This window comes from Mercenaria mercenaria, chromosome 14, assembly GCF_021730395.1.
Source record: "Mercenaria mercenaria strain notata chromosome 14, MADL_Memer_1, whole genome shotgun sequence".
NCBI classification, from domain to species: domain Eukaryota; kingdom Metazoa; phylum Mollusca; class Bivalvia; order Venerida; family Veneridae; genus Mercenaria; species Mercenaria mercenaria.
In genome coordinates this window covers 43728084-43750248 of record NC_069374.1, presented here as the reverse complement: position 1 = coordinate 43750248, position 22165 = coordinate 43728084, and the positions used below count along the sequence as shown (strand labels likewise).

At 36.1% G+C, this 22165-nt stretch overlaps 1 protein-coding gene across 2 annotated transcripts in view; it reads right to left on the bottom strand.

The window, feature by feature from the left end:
* Nucleotides 1-22165, bottom strand: part of LOC123527352 (uncharacterized) — a 43889-nt gene that overhangs the window by 5483 nt on the left and 16241 nt on the right. For both annotated transcript variants that reach the window (XM_045306738.2, XM_053523351.1), the window contains exon 2: nucleotides 8248-8472. In XM_045306738.2, the coding sequence (XP_045162673.2) occupies nucleotides 8248-8472 (225 nt within the window). The remainder of the gene's footprint in view (nucleotides 1-8247; nucleotides 8473-22165) is intronic.

Below are 22165 nucleotides of genomic sequence, written 5' to 3'. Positions count from 1 at the left end.
GAACTTGACCTAAAGATCATCAAGATCAACATTCTGGCAAAGTTTCATGAAGATACAGTCATAAATGAGGCCTCTAGAGTGTTAACACGCTTTTCCTTAGGCTTGACCCGATGACCTAATTCTTGATCCCAGATGACCCAATATCGAACTTGTCCAAAATGTTATTGAGAGTAACATTCTGATTAAGTTTAATTAAGATTGGACCAAGATTGTGACCTCTAGAGTGTTAACAAGCTTTTCCTTTGATTTGATCTGGTGACCTAGTTTTTGGCACCAGAGGACCCAATATCGAACTCGTCCAACATTGTATTGAGGGTAGCATTCTGACCCAAATTTCATTAAGATTGAGCCAAAAGTGTGACCTCTAGAGTGTTAACAGTCAAATTGCTGATGACGAACGATGAGGGACGAAAAAATTGGACACAGGGCGATCACAAAAGCTCACCCTGAGCACTTTGTGCTCAGATCAGCTAAAAATCTGGTAATGTAATTCCCTGTAGGAATGGAAATGCTATAGGCCTGTAATGTAGTTTTGGTGTGTTTCATTTTAAAATGTAAAGGATTTTTTAATCCCGTTGTGCATGCACATCAACACTAAGACTAGTGAAATATGTTTATGGGCCGCCTAAGCGGCTGAATTGACTGATGTTGAAGATTCATAAATTGGCCCTCCGCGGTTTTTTTATCTGCTCTTTACTGCTGCAGCTGTGTTATCTGATATTGGTGCAGAAATTGGCTGTTTACGGCTAAAACTGACCTTCGAGTAGAAGTGATAGGGTAGAGGAAATGCAGCCTTTATTTCATATACAAGGTTTCTTTGATTTTAACCAGGTGGCCTAGTTTTAGACCCATATTCATACTTGGCCTAGACTTTGTCAAGACAAACATTCTGATTAAATTTCATGAATATCCATTGTAAAATGCACCCTTTATTACATACACAAAGTTTTTCTTTGATTTGATAGGGACAGCTAGTTTTTGACCCAGATGACCCATATTCGATCCTGGCATAGATTTCATTAAGACAAACAGTCTGATCAAATTTCATAAATGTGCACTGTAAAAGAAAGACCCTATTGCATACACAAGGTTATCTATGATTTGAGTGGGTGACCTAGATTTTGACCCCAGATGAACAATATTCAAACGTGACCTAGAGTTCCTCAAGGCAAGCAGTCTATTCAAATTTTATGAATAGCCAGTGTAAAATGCAGCCTCTATTGCATATGCAAGTTTTTTCTTTGTTTTGACCAGGTGACCTAGCTTTTGGCCCAAGATGACCTGTATTCAAACCTTACCTAGATTTTGTCAAGGCAAACATTCTGAACACATTTCAAGAGTATCCATTATAAAATGAAACCCCTATTGCATACACAAAAGATTTTCTTAAATTTGACAGGGTGACCTAGTTTTTCACTTGAGCAGCTAAAATCTAAAAAAATATAGTGCTACATTCCGTTATATTTGAAATATAATTCCAGGCCAAGCTTCTAGGACCCTATATACCAGCAAGACTAACAAGAGCTGTCCGTAAGACAGCGTGCTTGACTTTCTCGGTGTTTGACTCTGAATTTGAGCTTTGCCAGTAAAAAAAAAAAATCAAAGTTTAAAAGGGGCATAACTCTGTTAAAATTCAAATTATAGTTATGAGAATTGTGTCTCCTGGTGTAGACTTTGATAGTAAATAACTATTTTGAGTTTCAAGTCAAAAGCTTTAATAGTAACAGAGATATTTGACTTCATCAAATATTTCAACAACAAAAATCTAAGTTAAAAGGGGCATAATTCTGTCAAAATTCAAATTAGAGTTATGGGGATTGTTTCTCTTGGTGTATACTTTGATATTTTAAGTTTCAAGTCAAAAGCTTTGATAGTAACAGAGATATTGGACTTTATCAAAAACTTTAACTAAAAATTCTAAGTTAAAAAGGGGCATAATTCTGTCAAAATTCAAACCAGGGTTATAGGAATTGTGTCTCCTGGTGTAGATTTTGATAGTAAATAACTATTTTGAGTTTCAAGTCAAAAGCTTTAATAGTAACAGAGATATTTGACTTTATCAAAAAATTTAACAAAATTTCTAAGTTAAAAAGGGGCATAATTCTGTCAAAATTCAATTCAGTGTTATGGGGATTGTTTCTCCTGGTGTAGACTTTGATAGTAAATAACTATTTTGAGTTTCAAGTCAAAAGCTTTAATAGTAACAGAGATATTTGACTTCATCAAATATTTCAACAACAAAAATCTAAGTTAAAAGGGGCATAATTCTGTCAAAATTCAAATTAGAGTTATGGGGATTGTTTCTCTTGGTGTATACTTTGATATTTTAAGTTTCAAGTCAAAAGCTTTGATAGTAACAGAGATATTGGACTTTATCAAAAACTTTAACTAAAAATTCTAAGTTAAAAAGGGGCATAATTCTGTCAAAATTCAAACCAGGGTTATAGGAATTGTGTCTCCTGGTGTAGATTTTGATAGTAAATAACTATTTTGAGTTTCAAGTCAAAAGCTTTAATAGTAACAGAGATATTTGACTTTATCAAAAAATTTAACAAAATTTCTAAGTTAAAAAGGGGCATAATTCTGTCAAAATTCAATTCAGTGTTATGGGGATTGTTTCTCCTGGTGTAGACTTTGATAGTAAATAAGTATTTTAAGTTTCAAGTCAATAGCTTTGATAATAACAGAGATATTAGACTATAAAAAACTTTAACCAAAAATTCTAAGTTAAAAAGGGGCATAATTCTGTCAAAATTCAAATCAGAGTTATGGGGATTGTTTCTCCTGGTGTAGACTTTGATAGTAAATAACTATTTAAGTTTCAAGTCAATAGCTTTGATAGTAACAGAGATATTTGACTTTATAAAAAACTTTAACCAAAAATTCTAAGTTAAAAAGGGGCATAATTCTGTCAAAATTCAAATCAGAGTTATGGGGATTGTTTCTCCTGGTGTAGACTTTGATAGTAAATAACTATTTTAAGTTTCAAGTCAACTGTCAATAGCTTTGGTAGTAACAGAGATATCTGACTTTATCAAAAACTTTAGCCAACGGCGACGCCGACGCTGGGGCGAGTGCAATAGCTCTACATTTTCTTCGAAAAGTCGAGCTAAAAATGAGTAAATTCGAAGTACAGACTTATTTTTTCGATTCCAACACAACCCACATGAAATTTGATTCTAGTATCATGCAGGGTTTCCACTGGCTACAAAATATCAAAGTCAGTGACACGTTTGAGGGGGTTGGGGTGCATGCAATGGTTGTATTCTCCAACCCACTGCGCATGTTGCAACAATTCGTCATTCGTGGCTTTCCCCCTAGAATATTATGAAATACAAGTATGGAATGGTGGCCTCTGGTGTGTTTCTGGGTCTAAATTTTGAGAAAATCTTATTATTATTCCTTTGCCAAAATAGTATGTGCATCTTTGATGAGTATAGGCAACTTCTCAGCTAACTGAGTGGGGGATGGGGGGTGGGGGCTATCCTATACACATTTAACCCTTTGTCATGTATTTGCAGAATATATTTTAAATATTTGTTTTCTCAGAAACTATATTCCAAGTGATTGCAAAGTATTTGCGTCAGACTTTTGCAAACAGTCTGCAAAATGTATCACACTGAAGCAAAGGGTTTGCAAATAAACACTTAGATAAATTACAGACTGCAAAGGTTTTGCAAACAAATACTTTATTAAATTAGCAGACAGCAAAGCATCTGCAAACAAACACTTAGCTCATTTAGTTAGCAAAGGTATTGCAAATAAACACTTTGTACACAAATGAAAGAGCAAAGCATTTGCAAATAGTTAACATGGATGAATTTGCTTTCCTGGTAGACTCTAGGTACAGGAAGTAATTAACCATTCTGTTTTCTGATTGGTCTATATTAAAATGGCAGGGTTTTTGAAAATATTGTGAGGAAATGTTTTGGTGATGCAAACTTGTGTTAAACAGATTACAATATTCTAATTATTTTTTCTGGATATAAACTTTGTTGAATAAGGATAATGCAATACCATGTTGTTAAGCAATAAGACTTCCAAGAACCAGAGAATATTGCAGCATGTAGAAAGATAATGTTAATCAATGATAGTTATATAAAACACTTTTTACTGAAGCAGTTGTTGAAACTTACATTATTACATGATTTTAGTTATTGTTACTGAATGATCACTGCAATGATTGACTTTTAACAGTTATTTAAACTGCAAATGGTTTTGTGACTTTACATCTTTTTTTTCAGATATTAAACAAAGTCCTTTTCTTTGAACCTCAGAAATTCATTTTTTTGCTATTTGTTATGTATTTGCGAATACTTTACATATTATTTGCATGCAAGTTGCAAATACTTTGCTATCACTTTGCGATTACTTTGCTATCACTTTGCGATTTATTTGCCGAAGTTTCAGCTGCGAATTTTAAATTGTTTGCCAAGTATTTGCATTCTGTGTGGGTAGTGTATATTTGCAAAAGCTTTGCAGAATAGTTGCACGTTTCGTTCCATTTCTACTCGTCAGTGGAATATTCAGCAATCATGTGCTGCAACTGTTCCGCAAAGGTTATGGCAAATATTTGGCAAAGATAAAAAGTATATTCTGCAAAGGCCCTGTTTTTGCATGGGAACGGCTTTTTGCTCATTGTAAAACTAATGGAGATTTAGGAGATGTCATGTAAAGAAATTATTGATGGACGCACTCGTGCACAGACGTATGACAGACATTGACCGATCACAATAGCTGGCCATGAGCACTTTGTGCTCAGGTGGGCTAATATATTAGCCATTTTTAAAATAACTTGTATAAATATCATGCACAGATATTATAACAAGGTAACTACAAAGAATAGTGTTTAATACCAAATTTGTCTTATCTTCTTATCATGTTATTACTTTGCTTTTGTTTAAATCAGCTATTAACTCTAAACCCCTGTCCACTTAACATATCCCTATTCCATTGCCTAAACTCCCTTTGCCAGTACTCTATTGCGCGTTAAGGAACAAACTGGCCAATTGCTTTCACACTACAGCTTATATACCATGTCAAGAGAGATTACTGTTGATAGTATATTATCAACAGTTATTGTCTTTTATCTCCCTGGCATATAATTATAAGAAATTGACACAAGAAAAACTACGAATTTCATTCCACGGCTTAAACAATTTTGCATAGACCATAAAACAACAGATACCTATTAAGTATTACTTCAAATTTGGCATTTTCAGAGGAGATAATTAGAAACCAAGCATGGCGACATATCACTTTTATTGGGCTTTCTAATTTATTTTAAGAAGATTTTTTTAGTTTTCATTACTATATAACATATACTATTACCATGGTTTCAGAAATCTCATGTCCAGAGCCTACCAGAAAATTCTGTCGGGCTACTAAATTTTTTCAGGGCGTGCCCGCCGGGTTACCTTGAAACTCCGTATCGAGTAGCCCGGAAATCAATAATTTAGTCTTCAAATATAATTTTGATAGTTGTCTATAATCCCCTTGTTTATCAAGAGATACACGCCCGAGGCTTTATCTTACCACCTACTGTCAAAATCCGCAAACAATTAACCATTTAATCATACCCACAGGAAAATGTTTACAAAAACATGTGCACAAGCGATTTTAGACTGATCCAATAACATCAAAGTTGCTGATCGGTATTGTTTAAAACAATATGCAAACCAGTCTTAAAATTACGTCATTTTAGCGCCATCTGCCAAAGTGTACTTTCGGTTTCAATGACCTCAATATTTATCAAGCGACCATAAAGAACAGATATTTTATTTTGAGGCAGTTTAGTGCTAACACTGATTGTTTATGCTTTCCAATTTAAATACTTGCCAAACATGCAAAAAAATCAACCATGATTTAGCAAAATAGCAGAAAGTATACAAAATTTTGGACAAACATAAATTCGAATAAGTGAATACACAGTGCCAAGACACCGAGAGACGTTACATACGCAGTTCTTGTACGTTTATTAAACCAGACAGAATGATGTTTAGAATCAGACAGAATCAGTTTAAATAATTTTGAGACAGATTACAATTCATACAGCTCTCTAAGTTAGTAAGTTTATAAAAATTGATTTGCATTCCTTTTTTATTGCCATGTTACAATAACTATCAGGAGTACTCCTGATAATATTCCTCAGTTTAAAAACATGTAGTTTTGTCTTTTAAAATGAGAAAAAGGAGTAATGATAATTGCTATTTAAGAGAACAAAATTTATAACAATGTGCGTATGGATAAAATCATGAAACCTCTAATAATGTAATCATTCCATTCACTGTAGTATAGAAGCACATAGTAAATAAACCGAAATGGCCATTGCCAAATAAACTTAAATGTTCGGGCTACCAAATTAAAATTTTGGTAGCCCAATGGGCTACCAATAAATTTGCAGATTTCTGAAACCCTGCTATTACAGAGCAAGCCTGGGGGCATGGCCAATTTTGACCTGTGCCTGATTTAAACAGACTTGGTAGGGGTCTAATACAAATGTAGGCAATGTTACACACCAAATATGTGAGCTCTGTGTATTGTGGTTTCAGAGAAGAAGATTTTTTCAAGTTTTTTTCTCAACTACATAACTTTATGTAAAATCATGTGACCCTCAGGATAGAGCCAATTTTTGACCTAATGCTCATGATTTGAACAAATTTGGTGGAAGTCCAAAAGGCAAGGCTACATACCAAATAACTTAACTTTGAGATTGTGCACTGCGGTTTTAGAGATTCAGGAGGAAATTTTTAAGTTTTATACTATATAACTCAGATTTAAAATCAAGTGATCCATCACAGGGGTGTAACATTATGTACAATTTTTTATTTGCAATAAAGCATTGAAGAATAAGAAAAAAACTCTGTTTTACAAGGGAAACTTAACTGTATTTTTACAACATGTCCAAAAATCATATATTCTAACACGACCCGATACATTTTCCTATTAAACAAAGAAGGCTTGAAACAGTGAATTATTAAACAACAATTCACTGTTCTGACGTCACAATTATTACGTCATAGTGTCAAGCGGCGCGCTGGAAAAGAACCCGATTGAAAACGGGCAAAAATTTAATGCATGCCGACAAGGGTGTACTTTAAAGTCCTTGATAACGTGTTAGAATCGAAACAATATATCTCATTTAGTGATTTGGTCTTGGATAAATCATTGTTTGTCGTTCAGATGCGTAGCATTATATCACTCGGGCTGCGCCCTCGTGATATAATTCCTTCGCATCTGAACTCCAAACAGTGATTTATTCAGCGACAAATCACCGATGAGATATATTATTTCTTAAATAGAACCAAATATTTGCCCCTAAAATATTACTGTCAACTATGTATTTGAGAAATCATCGAAAGGGTGAAAAAGTATGATTTATATCATTTTATGTATTATCAACAATCATACATTAATCAATGCTTATATGTATTTAGTAGATTGTTGTATTATGCATGGTACATGTATTTGAGAAAGCACCAAAATTATGAAAATACACTATAGACTTATTGAGACAACTGAATGTGGTGGTTCATGTACATTGTATGGAATGAATAAACTAGAGCTATCACTCAAGGTGATGAATGTACCCCCCACCCCTCATGCACCACTATTTTTAGATATAACATTGTACACACATCATTTTTAGCCTTTTTGTTATATTCAGTGGCATTTTAGGACTGTGTCTTCTGGGAAGTGGGCCTTTCTGGACTATAACCAAAATCAACAGAATGATGTCAGTCTTTTGCTGTTAAACATAGGCCTAGCTACAATTTGGAGATGGGACTCCTATTTTTTCAAACTTGTAAGTCCTGGACTCCTATTTTCAAACTTGTAAGTCCTGGACTCCTATTTTTTCAAACTTGTAAGTCCTGGACTCCTATTTTCAAACTTGTAAGTCCTGGACTCCTATTTTTTCAAACTTGTAAGTCCTGGACTCCTATTTTTTCAAACTTGTAAGTCCTGGACTCCTATTTTCAAAATCCTAGTGAGGACCCTGCCTGGGCAGGACAATTTTGACCCAACAGGTCATGATTTGAACAAATTTCATACAGGTACACTAGACAATACTACATGTTAAATTATATAAGCTATGGTCTTTCTGATTTTGTGAGAAGACTATCATTTTGGTTGTCATGACAACCAGAGTTCTGCATGAAATTTTTTTTTTTTTTAATTTTAACAATGTTCTGCAACAGAGTGAATATACAGACAAGCTAAAAACAGACAAATCACAATAATACTCACCAAAAGTTGTATCTTTTATTACCACCAGCTTTTCTTGACAAAACTTGCAAATTGTAGCTTTTTGTGATAATCTGTCAATGCTACATCTGTTAACATCTGCAGATTCTGGAACTAGTGGACCAAATAGATGAGCAGCAAGAACGGATTGTATGTATTCTTTTTTCCTTTTTGAAGTTCCATGACTTAAACTTTGTTTTAATTTTGCAAGACATTCCTCATGTTTAGCTGAAAGAAAAGGCAAAGAAAAGAGATCAATTCCTTGCAGAAGTATATCATGCACTGCCTATAAATGGTTTTACCCCACTTGGGCTGATGATAAATGTTTTCCCGGTTTTAACATCTGTTCTTAAGCGTAATGTATGTATTTTAGTTCTATAAAGCAGGCAGAGTAATCATTCTCAAATGTTGTTTTGATTGGTTATGTCATTTGAATTTGCAATGATTAAAAATATTCCTTCCAACAGTCCAAATAGGACTTCAACTTTTCATTCAACTACATTGTATTTGAAGAATGTGGAAAGCTACACTGTACTGTACTGATACTGGTGTCGGGTTTTGTTAAAGAGTTAAATATTCAAAGATATTAAACTGAAACTTGAATACCTTGTCTTGGTGAGTGTGCTCACGTGTATCGAGGAGCATAACTACATGTATAACCTGGTTATAAACTGTTATTGCATTGTAATGTTTGTAACCACACATCTGAATGATCAACAGGTGATCCAAAATATTAACAAGACAAGGAATCAATGAAAAAAACCGGATGATGCTCCCCAATATGGGGAATAATGTATAAGAAACAAAACAAGAGGGCCATGATGGCCCTATATCGCTCATCTGAGTACCATTGCTGATCAAGTTTTGACATAGATCACATAGGCATACACACTTAATATAATTAGGACAAAAATATTCTCTTGTAACAGTCCCTTTTGCTCTATGGGTCACATACTAGTCTGGGCCAATCTCCATATGAAGTTTGAGCGTCCTAGTCTCAAATGCTGCATTTTTGTACTAGCATGACTATTTCTTATCCTGGAAGACTTAAATAACATTTAAAAACCAATCTCATTAGATGCTGCTGAAGTATATTCATTTACATAAAATAAAGGGAGGTAATTTGTCATAAATTCAGTCAAAAGTTATCTACGTGTACCCTGGCTGTCTGAGTCCATCGATGGCATAAATGACATTTCAAATCAGTATCTTCATTGGTTACTGAGATACACCACTTTTAATTTGAAACAAAGGGAGGTAACCTGACATAAAATCAGTCCGTAGTTATCTACCCTGATTGTCTCAGTCTAACTAAAGACAATAATTAAATTTCAAATGAGTCTGATAAATATTTACCGAGATAAATCCATTTTTATTAAAATCAGAGGAGGTAATCATGCACTGGTATATGCATATAGAAGATACAGAGTACAAGCCTTTACAACATTATATTAGAAAAGTATTCATATCAATAAACGTTCAATCAAGAGTTATTTAACATGTCTATTTCTTACCATTGAAAACATAAATAACGCCTCAAAACAATCTCATTAGAAGCTGGTATATTCATTTACAAAAAAAACTAGAGTTGTCACAGGAGTGACGAATTATACACCCACAATATGGCCTTGTCACAGAACTAAGCCAATGTCAAAGCCAAACTTGCTTGACCTTTGACCTACTGACCACAAAATCAATAGAGGTCATCTGCTAGTCATGATCAACCTCCCTATGAAGTTTCATGATCCTCCGCCCAAGCGTTCTCAAGTTATTGTCCGTGAAAGGTTTAAATGACCTTTGACCTGTGGAACTCAAAATCAGTATGGGTCATCTGCTTGACATGACCAACCTCCAGATTAAGTTTCCTGATCCTAGTCCCAAGCATTCTCAAGTTACTGTCCGAAAACTGTTTAAATGTTCCGGGTCACTGTGACCTTGACCTGTGACCTACTGAACTCAAAATCATTAGGGGTCATCTGCTAGTCATAACCAACCTCCCTATCAATTTTCAACTGTTTTGAGTCCCTGTGACCTTGACCTTTGACCTACAGACCTCAAAGTCAAACTTGACCTGCATTTCATGATGTTACACCTGTGTACCAAAATTTATGATCCTAGGCCCAAGCGTTCTCAAGTTATCATCTGTGGCCTTGACCTTTGACCTACTGACCCCAAATTCAAACTTGACCTGTATTTTCTGATGTTACACCTCGATGGGTCAGTGCAACACGGTCGTAACTCATTTTTTGAAAACTTTACAGGAGAAGCAAAAAACATTTTTGTATTCAAATGATGTAATGAAAAACAATACAATATATATTATTTTTATCAAATAACAATAATAACTACAATACTATGGGAAAAAATGTCAAAAAAATGTTCACTGAGGAGTTATTTGAAAGTTTTCCAGTTACGACCATGTTGCGCTGAAATGTGTGGAAATTTTGTCAAAAACTTAGTGCAACAAGGTCGTAACTAAATGATAACAAATAATTTATTGGAGATAATTCATAACAGAGATGTTTATTCAAAAGACTATTAATTCAATATTTTTAAGCATATCCATTTATCTTTTTCTGTACTTTCATTGACTTGTTTTACTCGCAAAAATGTCAAAAAAAAATCATATAATATGTAGAAATAAAAATGTACTACTACAAAAACATATTTTAAATTATTAAAAGTATTTTACAGTAAAAAGACAATAAGAGCTTGACTTGGTCCAAGATATTTGCATATTTTACTGAATGTAGGCACTGAGAGTTTTAATATTCAAAGTTATTTCAGTATTTTACAGTAAATAGACATAACATAAGAGCTTGACTGATCAAAGGTACTTGAATATTTTACTGAATATAGGCACTGGGAGCCTTTATGGTCAAACTTATTTCATTATTTTACAGTAAATGGACAATAGAAGCTTGACTGGTCCAAAATATTTACATATTTTACAGAATATAGGCACTGAGAGCTTTTATGGTCAAAGTTATTTCAGTATTTTACAGTAAATGGACAATAAGTGCTTGACTGGTCCAAGGTACTTGAATATTTTACAGTATGTAGTCTTTTAAAGTACAAGATATTTGCATATTTTATAGAATATAGGCATTATGAGCCTTTAAGGTCTAAGGTATTTGAATATGTCTGTGTTTAGTTATTAGATTTTCAACAAGAAATATGCACCGGTTCTGCAGCATGAATAACGCATGCCCCCAGAGCAAAATACTATTCTGCAAAAAAACATGTGCATGCTTCTTGATACAAGTCTAAATGTCTTTTTATTACATAAAAATCTACACTTAAACAATTATCAATGGTATAAATTTGTTCTTTAGCTTGAGTAAAACTGAAAATGTTATAATTAACCCTTAGCCTGCTGGCGGCAAGTGATTTTGTCTTTGCGACCAGTGCAGATCAAGATCAGCCTGCACATCCGAGCAGTCTGATCATGGTCTGCACTGTTCGCTATTCAGTCAGTAAATTTTTAGTAAACACCCCTTCAAATGATAAATGGTACTGCCCAAATTGGAAGATGGACCAGTCCATAACAGAAATTTAGCATGGTAAGGGTTAAAGAACATGCTAAACACAACAACACAGTCACATGAAACTAACATCAAAAATGATGCCATACACCTGATGTAAAATTTGAAAGTCAGTATGGTCTGTTCCTGGAAAAATTTGTAATATATGTATGAAGTGGCAGCCTCTGATGCATATTTTTTGTCTAAATTTTCAGGTATTAAGAGGGTCCCCACTTCCTATTAGGTTGGTCAGGGGGGTCTCCCTCTGGAATATAGGTATAAAATGGAAGCCTCTAGTGCCTTTTTGGGTCACAACTTTGAGGTATATGATGGGATACCTCCCTCCTGTTAAGGGGGTCAGGTGGTTCTCTCCCTGGATTTTCTTTTTTAATATAGGTATGAAATGGTGGCCTCAGGTGCAATTGGGTTTAAATGTAAAGTTATAGAAGGGGTTCAGAGGGTTTTCCCCCTAGAAATATTTTAAACATAGTTATGAAATACTGGCTTCTTGTGCATTTTTGGATCTGAATTTTGAGGTACAAGAGGTTAGCCCTCCCTACTGTTAGTAAGACTCAAGTGAGGAGAGAGGGGAAGGGCTCTCCCCTGGAAATTTCTGTAATTTAGGTATGAAATGGTTGCCTCTTGTGCATTTCTGGGCCTAAATTTTGAAGTACAGGAGAGGATAACGCCTTCCTGTTTGGTATAATACCTCCTTCCTATTTGGGGAGAGGGAATGTGTCTCCTCTGGAAGTTTTTGAAAATTAGGTATGAAACTAGAGCTGCTTTTGAGAAAAGCACATGTCTCCCACAACTGCCAAGTCATCAAAATAGTAGTATGAGATCGGACGAGAAATGTTCAAGCATAAACCCTTCTCCCTATATATTCTTAATTCTCAGTCAGACTTCCAGTTCTCTGATTACCAAAAACAACCCAATCAGACTTTCAGAGCTTTGATACAACCTAATCAGACTTCCAGAACTTTGATTATCAAATACAATCCAATCAGACTTTCAGTGCTTTGTTTATCAAAAACCAATGTTTCAAGGGCCATACTTCCAAAGTGCCTGGGTTGATTTGGCTAGTTATCAAACTTGGATGAGGACTTATTGGCAAACACATTTTTTCAAGTTTGGGGAAAATTGGATGAGAACTGTTCGACTTAAGAGTGTGGACAAGATTTGTGATAGATGGATGGATGGACAGACAGGAGTTAATCAATATTGTGTGGTGGGAGACATAATAGTGGCCTCTAGTGCATTTGCATCGGTCTATATGCTGAGGTATAGAGGGGATACTTCCCTCCTGTTATGGGCTTGGGAGCATCTCCCCTCCTGGAAATTTTGAAATGCAGGCATGAAATGGTGGCCTCTGGTGCAGTTTTGGGTCTATATATTGAGAAAATATTATTTTGTTTGCATGCAACTTCGATGAGTTTAAGTCACTGTGGGGTGGGGGATATAGGGGGAGCATGGGCTCTCTTGGCCATGGCCCTTGATCAGCCAGGCCTTTATGTTGGTGTTTTGCAACATAAAAATCAAGTAAATCATTCATTAAATTTAAATGTAAAATTATTAATGCTGATCATTTATGTTTTAGTGGTTTAACGACTTATACAAATATTCGATATACCTAACAAAATCTTCTGTATATCCAAATAAAACTTATTGGAATACCAGCTTTACAAGCAGAAGTCATGCTTCACTTATAGCACAGAAAAATTTCACCTTTAATAATACCATTTTGTATTTTGCACAATTCATGGAAATATGCATACAAAAGGAAAAATGTTCATTGTTATCCTTTCACAGTTTTACATGAAACTTGCATAAAGGAAAGTTTATTTAATAATTACAAGTATAAAAAGCATAGCTGTCAAGGCTCCACAAAGTGTGATCGGGGTTCAAAGGGAAGGTTTTCCCTCGTGGGGGTCTAGAGGGCGATGATCCCTAAAAGCCGGAAACGCCCTCACACGGAAAATACAGATTTTTAACACAAAATATATCTGGTTTTGAATAGTCTCCCTCCGTGTTTACTTTTTGTGACGTTTATTCATGCGGTAGAAATAACACGTTGCACTGGTGAATGTAAAAGCTGTATTATACGGTATGGAAACACCGTGTCAATGTCGCCTCGCATGTTTGATTCAGTATTATTATAAATTTTCTACGAAAAAAAAACAATTGATTTCTTTATTTCTTTAAAAGGCGTGTGACCTTGAATAGAAGGCGTGTGAGCGTGATCTAGGGCCGAAATGCGTGTGTCTTGACAGGTTTGAAAAAGGTGCATTTTTCCTCTTAAAATTAAGTCAAGACATTATGAATAGGGCTTCTGATGCTAAAAACTACTGAATTTGGAAGAGGTTTTGCTGAGAAATAGTTAACAGAGTATTTTTTTAACAGAGTAAGACTTTTTAATGTTTTGGTAAAATCCTAAACATGTTGGTCAATAAATTCTTAACATCACTGCATTGATAAAATATGAAATATGGTAATAATATTAATTTTGTAGTATAAATACCATTTCTAAGTTGTTTAAAAACAAAAATCATCCTTATTTATCATTCAACTATTGTAATATGTTACACTTTGTGAGTTACAACCATGTTGCACAGAAATTTCAAAGTGAAATAGCATACTAACTCTGTGCAACAAAGACGTATGTTGAGTTACGACCATGTTGCACTGACTGAAAGTGTCTTCCTGAGATACAACCTTCTGACAATTTTACTTTTTTCACTTTAATTTTAAGAATGAGATTTAGATATTTTAACAAGTGATGTATTTCTGTTAAATAAGGCAAATTATGTAAAAAATTGTATTTGGTAAAAAAATCAAGTTACGACCATGTTGCACTGACCCATCGACCTGTGTACCAAAAATAATTTAAATTGGTCAAGCCTGTCTTGATTTATCATCGGGAACCATGCAAAATCAACAGACCGACCGACCGCCAAGCTCACTCCTATATACCCCCCAAACTTCGTTTTGTGGGGTTATAATAAAGGGAGGTAATTTGTCATAAACTCAATAAATATGTAATTTCAAATTTCAAATGAGTCCTATAAGTACTTACTGATATAAATCCATTTTGATTAAAATCAGGAGAGGTAAGCAGATATAAAATACAGCGCTAGCACTGACCATTATAAATTAATAGCCACTTCTTTTTCAGGTGAAAAATTAATAGACAGACTTGGCGCACGCATAATTCGAATTTCAATGAAAAACATAAAACGAGGTACCGTAGATACCCGTGTATAATGCGCAGTTTTTTTACCCCAGGAACCACCCCCGAATCGTGGGTGCGCATTATACACAGGTATAGACAATTTTCCAGCTTCAAAAAACAAATATTTTTACTTTTTCGGCCATTTTCGTAAAGGGAAACTACTCTTAAAGGATTATCTAAAGTACGGATAGTTGCCGTATTGTTATCATCCCCGATATATACCACGTAAATTTAGATAACTAAAGAATATTATTAAATATGAAAAATTATGATAAAACATAACATTATTTTGTTATAAGATGAAATTTCAAATAAAATTAATGCAGATACAGCAATTTTTGGTTGAGTGTTTTCTTTAATTGAGACATGATAAAACTGCGAACAACAAAACTGACACAAGTCACTACGGGTGCATTCTCACTAAATGCCGATAATTGGCGATAATTACACTTCGTTTCATATTTGTTTGATCTGTATTACATCTGAAAAAATATGACCTTTGATCTGTATGTAATTGTCCTTTAATGACGAGAAGTTTGTTCGCGGTTTGAACTAAGCAGGTCGTGTCAGTATCTGCATGACTTTATAAACCCTTCCAAAACAAAATTGACCAGATTCCAGGATCTGCCTTCAATAGATGCTATCACTATTGTCTATTGTGTCAGAATATTGTCATATCAGTATGGGTCGCCAACGTTCATCGTACACAGCCAGAGAGAAATTGAGAATCATCACCTTCGCAGAAGCCAGGGGTAACAGAGCAGCAGCTCGCGAGTTTGGCGTCAATGAAAGCAATGTTCGTTTATGGCGTAGACAGAAGAGTCGTCTAGAACAACTCCCTAGAACGAAACGGGCCGAGAGGGGGAGGGCTGCACATCATCCCGAATTAGAGCGCATCATCGTAGAATGGGTCACCGAACGTCGTCAGAGGGGCATAGCAGTATCAATGCTAGAGATCCGTCTTCAGGCCAAGCTTACAGCGCAGCAGATGCACCTCCATGGATTCAAGGCATCAATGAACTGTGTTGTACGATTCATGCGACGACATCAATTATCCATCCACTGGCGAACACACATTGCGCAGAAACTCCCGGAAGATTTTGAAGACAAGATCGTGTCGTTCCAGAGATTTGTCATCAAGATGCGCAAGATCAACGAATACGACATGTCACAGATCGGCAACGCAGACCAGACTCCGCTCACGTTCGACCTGCCGTCTGCAACAACCGTGAATGCATCCGGCTCCAGAAACGTCACCATCAACACAACGGGGAACGAAAAGAACAGGTTTATAGTCATGCTTGCATGTACTGCTGATGGCGGCAAACTTCCACCATACGTTGTTTTCAAGAGGAAAACACTACCAAAGGGGACCAAGTGGCCAAAGGGACTCGTCGTTCGGTGCCAAGAAAAAGGGTGGATGGATAACACTCTGGTTATGGACTGGGTTAAAACAGTGTGGGGACGTCGACGTGGCGGTTTTACAAAGAAGGCGGTACTGGTGTTAGACTAGTTTCGGGCCCACAAATCTGAAAACGTCAAGGACGTGCTGAAGCAAGACTTCCGGACTGACATATCGATTATCCCGGGCGGCATGACATCAATACTCCAACCACTGGACGTCAGCATCAATAAGCCTATGAAGGTGCTTCTACAGCGCAGTTGGAATGAATGGTACGCCGGTGATGAGCATTCGTTCACAAAAACAGGACGTATGAAGAAGCCGGAATTAGAAGATATCTGCCAGTGGATCGTCGATGCTTGGGCGGAACTGGATCCCAACATTATCATCTGTGTGTTTAAGAAATGCTGTATATCAAATGCCATGGACGGGACAGAAGATGATCTGCTTTGGGAAGATAAACAGACTAGCACCAGTACTACCCCCGATGATGAGGAGGAAGATGATCTGACGACGGACTTCTATGAGGCAACCTCATACGAAATATCCAATGACTTCATCCAGTGCTTGTTGGACAGCGACGACGACGACGAAGAATTCGAGGACTTCAGCAACGATGACTTCATCGATTGTGAGAACCGTTAATACCAGTATAGACCCACTCAGAAGCCTTTCCCAAGGCTTAAATAACGGCACTTTTAAGTGCCAACCAAATATTCCAGAAAGGGGAATACCTCTCAGATATTGTCATAAAAACGGCACTTTTAAGAGCCACTTCTCAGATATTGTCATAAAAACGGCACTTTTAAGAGCCACTTCTCAGATATTGTCAAAAACGGCATTTTTAAGAGCCACTTCTCAGATATTGTCAAAAACGGCACTTTTAAGTGCCAACCATATCTTCCAGAAAGAGGATTACCTCTCAGATATTGTCAAAAAACAGCACTTCTAAGTGCCACTACAACTTCTCAGATATTGTCAACCTTACGTTTATTGTCAAAAATGGCCGTTTCATTCATTTTGTCGCTACAATATTATATTTCCAAACATTTACATTATATAAATGTTTTCTGGTTTTTATTTAACGAAAAAAGTCAATAGTTTGGCGAGACCAATTACGCTATCCGCCGCGGAAATATTATATTTCCGAACATTTACATTTTATAAATTCATAAATATTTGTTTGTATTTAAAATAACAACAATAACTATTTGATTTTTCTGATTTCTATTCCATGAAAAAAAAATCAATAGTTTGGGGAGACCAATTACGCTATTCGCCGCGGAAATATTATATTTCCGAACATTTACATTTTATAAATTCATAAATATTTGTTTGTATTTAAAATAACAACAATAACTATTTGATTTTTCTGATTTCTATTCCATGAAAAAAAAATCAATAGTTTGGGGAGACCAATTACGCTATTCGCCGCGGAAATATTATATTTCCGAACATTTACATTTTATAAATTCATAAATATTTGTTTGTATTTAAAATAACAACAATAACTATTTTATTTTTCTGATTTTTCTGATTTCTATTTCATGAAAAAAAAGTCAATAGTTTGGCGAGACCAATTACGCTATTCGCCGTGGAAGTTGTCATTCCGGTGTCGATGTAAACATTACTTTCAATTTTAGTTTGCTTAGAAATTGATCAAAATTGATGAAAAAAAGTTTTTCCCCTAGGATTTTGGTTCCAAAACGGGGGTGCGCATTATACATGGGTATCTACGGTATTTATATCTTTTTTCTCATGAAACACTTAAACACATTTATTTTTCAGTTATCATTTTTCATGTTTATCATAGGCTTTGAATAATTATACATTTATGCATATCTTCAGTTGTTTGTATTCAGATGTCACTGAAAATACCATTTTAGTATGTGACATGACCCATTGTGAATTCTTGTCAAGAATGATCGTTACTTTTTGTGACGAAAGTCAGGGCTTAATGCTTAAGCTAGGCTAAGATTTTAGGGAGAAGTCACTTCTCCCTCAGCTAAGATTTGGGAGAATGGGAGAGATTTTAGGGAGAAGTGACAAGATTTTCAGGAAAATGTGGAAATATTTTAATGCCATGACATGCAAGTCGAAAAAGGAACTAAATATGCTTAATATAATGTTACTATTTTTATTATTTCCTGTCTTTGTTTAAGTCTGTTGATTTAAAGTAAATAACAAATTCACTCAAAATGTCAGTGACTCTGTTTTCTTATCCTTGTAAACCTTCTGAATCTAATGTGATTAAACTGCAAATTAAAGTTGTTGTTTCTTTTCACTATTGCAATGATTGCCCAAACCAAGAAAACCCTTTGAATATAAATACAATTTAAACAAGAGTGCCAGAATGTCACAATATACGCCCGTCACAGCAAATTTCTTTACACTAGCACCTGTATTTGCAAATGGAATTTTAATTTTGTGGTAGTAATTATTGTAATTCTTTTGTTTTTCTAAATCTACATGAAAATACCAGGTAGAGATACCTTAAAATACACCTAAAATTTGAAAGTAACATCTATGTTGTCCCATAGAAAAGTGGTCTTGGTTTTTCCCTACGGTCAATTATAAACAAGAGCACCGCCTTGCGGGTGCTGACGCTCATCTGATTTTTTTGTATAATAGAAATATTGTCCTACCCATGATTTTCTAATTCTAAAAAGGGCCATCATTCTTGCAACAAGCAGGATAGAGTTGTTTCTTGATGTATAGCGTCCGCTTATGATGGTGCTAAACTGTTGCAAGTTTTAAAGCAATAGCTTTGATAGTTTATGAGAAAAGTTGACTTAAACATAATACCCAACCAAGAAAATGATTTTCTAAGTCCAAAAGGGGCAATAGTTATTGCAAAATGCAGGATGGAGTTATGTTGCTTGCTGTACAGGGTCAGCTTATGATGGTGAACAAGTGTTGCAAGTTTCAAAGCAATAGCTTTGATAGTTTAAGAGAAAAAGTTGACCTAAACATAAAACTTAACCAAAATATCTGATATTTTCTAAGTCCAAAAGGGGCCATAAATCTTGCAAAAAGCAGGATGGAGTTATGTTTCATGCTGTACAGGGTCAGCTTATGATGGTGAACAAGTGTTGCAAGTTTTAAGGCAATTATAGCTTTGATAGTTTAGGAGAAAAGCTGACCTAAACATAAAACTTAACTAAGAAAACTGATTTTCTAAGTCCAAAAGGGGCAACAATTCTTGCAAAAAGCAGGATGAAGTTATGTTTCTTGATGTACAGGGTCAGCTTATGATGGTGAACAAGTGTTGAAAGTTTCAAAGCAATAGCTTTGATAGTTAAGGAGAAAAGTTGACTTAAACATAAAACTTAGCCAAGAAATCTGATATTTTACAAAAGGGGCCATAAATCTTGCAAAAAGCAGGATGGAGTTATGTTTCTTCCTATACAGGGTAAGCTTATGATGGTGAACAAGTGTTCCAAGTTTCAAAGCAATAGCTTTGGTAGTTTAGGAGAAAAGCTGACCTAAACATAAAACTTAACCAGGCAACGCCGATGCCGACAACCGCTCAAGTGATGACAATAACTCATCATTTTTTTTCAAAAAATCAGATGAGCTAAAAAGTTACAATATAAGTTATTTATAGTAACAACTAAGGGAAGTAAAAAGAAACAAGAGCTGTCACTAATGGTAACAAATGCCCCAGCAGCACCTTGACCTTTGACCTGGTGACCCCAAAGTCAGTAGGGGTGGTGTACTCAATTTATAAGTTCTATCAGCATGTGAAGTTTGAAGTCCTGGGTGCAGTGGTTCGCATGTAAAGTGCCTTCATGCAAAAAGTTGACGTTGGCCCTTGTGACCTTGACCTTTGACCTGGTGACCCCAAAGTCAGTAGGGTTGGTGTACTCATAAAATACTATCAGCACGTAAAGTTTGAAGGTCCTGGGTGCAGTGGTTCGCGAGTAAAGTGCCTTCATGCAAAAAGTTAACGTTGGCCCCTGTGACCTTGACCTTTGACCTGGTGACCCCAAAGTCAGTAGGGGTGGTGTAATCAATAAGTTCTATCAGCATGTGAAGTTTGAAGGTCCTGGGTGCAGTGGTTCGCGAGTAAAGTGCCTTCATGCAAAAAGTTAACGTTGGCCCCTGTGACCTTGACCTTTGACCTGGTGACCCCAAAGTCAGTAAGGGTGGTGTACTCAATAAGTACTGTCAGCAAGTGAAGTTTGAAGGTCCTGGGTGCAGTGGTTCGCGAGTTAAGTGCCTTCATGCAAAAAGTTAACGTTGTGACGAATGAACAAACTAACTAACGAACGGACAGTTGAAAACTAATATGCCTCCCTTCGGGGGCATAAAACCCCTCCCCCAAAGAATTGTAAGTCCACACAAAAGTCCTTACCAGATAGAGATAGGTCAAAATACACCTCAGAATTGGATGTAACATGCATGTTGTACTACAGAAAAGTGGTCTCGATTTTTCCCTACGACTAGTAATGAAAAAGTTACAATACAAGCTATTTATAGTAACAACAAAGGGAAGTAATTCTAAAGAAGAAAATTCTAAAGACCTGCGCATGACACTTCGTCTCATGATGGTGTACAATTGTGCCAAGTTACATCAAAATCCCTCAATGCATGAAAAGAAATGCTTCGGACAAAGTCATTCTTGTATCTGACCTTTGGCCTCTAAGTGTGACCTTGCCTTAGACCTAGGGACCTGGTTCTTGCGCAAGACACTCCCTCTCGTGGTGGTGAACATTTGTGCCAAGTTATATCAAAATCCCTCCATGCATGAAGAAGAAATGCTCCAGACAAAGTTTTCATTCTTGTATCCTTTGACCTCTAAGTGTGACCTTGACCTTAGACCTTGGGACCTGGCTTTTGTGCATGACACTCCGTCTCATGATGGTGAACAATTGAGCCAAGTTACATCAATATCCCTCCATGCATGAAGAAGATATGCTCCGGACAAAGTCATTCTTGAATTTGACCTTTGATCTCTAAGTGTGACCTTGACCTTAAACCTAGGGACCTGGTTCTTGCGCATGACACTTCGTCTCATGATGGTGAACAATTGTGCCAAGTTACATCAAAATCCCTCCATGCATGAAGAAGATACGCTCCGGACAAAGTCATTCTTGAATTTGACCTTTGACCTCTAAGTGTGACCTTGACCTTAGACCTAGGGACCTGGTTCTTGCGCAGGACACTCTGTCTCATGATGGTCAACAACTGTGCCAAGTTTCATCAAAATCCCTCTATGCATGCTCTGGACAAAGTCTGTGGACGCCACCCGCCCGCCCACCCGCCATGGGCGTTCCCATAATATGTCCCATTTTTTGAAAGGGCGTATAAAAAGTTAATTCCATATCAGCCAAAAATAAATCAACTCCCAGTGCTATAATGCACTCAAAGTCACAGTCACTTTAAATAACAGGTGTGTGTATTGATGCTGGTTCTGAATTAAATACATGTCAATACAAGTTGTGTGTAAGTTTGATTAAAGTTGATTGCAAAATGTTGTTCCTATAGTGTTCACAAGCCAAAAATAGCAGATTTTGGCCCTTTAAAGCCTGTCTCACCCAGAACACATGGCTTATACGGTTGGCCACCCGTGTAAACCGTACATACAACCGAATCAACCGTGGCCTTATCCGAGTTACACTCGGGCCATTCGAGTGTATTCGTGAAAGCCGTGTATGATTTTTAAAACTTTTAAAAAACTGGCACGGGTGCCATGTGCGTGTATGATCGTATTAGCGATCGTACAAGACCGTGAGAGACCGTGTGAGACCGTACGAGACCGTA